Genomic DNA, 597 nt, shown 5'->3' on the forward strand with positions numbered 1-597 from the left:
CCCCCCCCCAAAAAAAAGGGTTTTGGTTTGAAAATTTTTGGCCAAAAATTTTAGGGAAAATTTTTTAAAAAAAAAGGGGGAAAAAAAGGGGGGAAAAAAAAAAAAAAGGGAAACCCTTTTTAAAATTTTTTTAAAACCCCTTTTTTTGGGGGTTTTTTAAAAAAAAAAAAGAAACCGGGCCCGGGGGGGGGAAAAAAAGGAAATTTTCCCCGGAAAAAACCCCCCCCCGGGAAAAAACCCAAATTTAAAAAAGGGGGAAAAAAAAAAAAAAAGGGCCGGGGGAAAAAAACCCCCCAAAAAAAAATTTTAAAACCCCCATTTTAAAAAACCCGTTATTTCCTGCTCCACTTTCCCTGACGTTTTTTTCCCTTATCTTCTTCAAAGGTCACAACAGCCTCCTCACCAAAGACAAGTGCTACCAAGCGTGGCCGCCCCCCAGGTGGAATGCGTGAGCGGCGTGAGAGTGATCGTAGTGAGCGGAGTGACACCAGTGGCACAAGCAGTGTCTCAGGCCCTAGCACAAGAGCAGCGCGTGAGAGGCAAGTGCAGCAACCGGACAGTCCATCACCCAGTGAGCAGAGGCGGCCACGCCGCATT

General features: G+C 45.2%; 1 protein-coding gene across 1 annotated transcript in view; it reads left to right on the plus strand.

Moving 5' to 3' along the window:
* Nucleotides 1-597, plus strand: part of LOC119582352 (AT-rich interactive domain-containing protein 4B-like) — a gene marked incomplete at its 3' end in the record, with an annotated part of 36,609 nt that overhangs the window by 30,071 nt on the left and 5,941 nt on the right. Inside the window, 1 exon segment of the mRNA XM_037930567.1 lies at nucleotides 385-539. Coding sequence (XP_037786495.1) covers nucleotides 385-539 — 155 coding nt within the window.

Source organism: Penaeus monodon, chromosome 15, assembly GCF_015228065.2.
Source record: "Penaeus monodon isolate SGIC_2016 chromosome 15, NSTDA_Pmon_1, whole genome shotgun sequence".
Lineage (NCBI taxonomy): Eukaryota > Metazoa > Arthropoda > Malacostraca > Decapoda > Penaeidae > Penaeus > Penaeus monodon.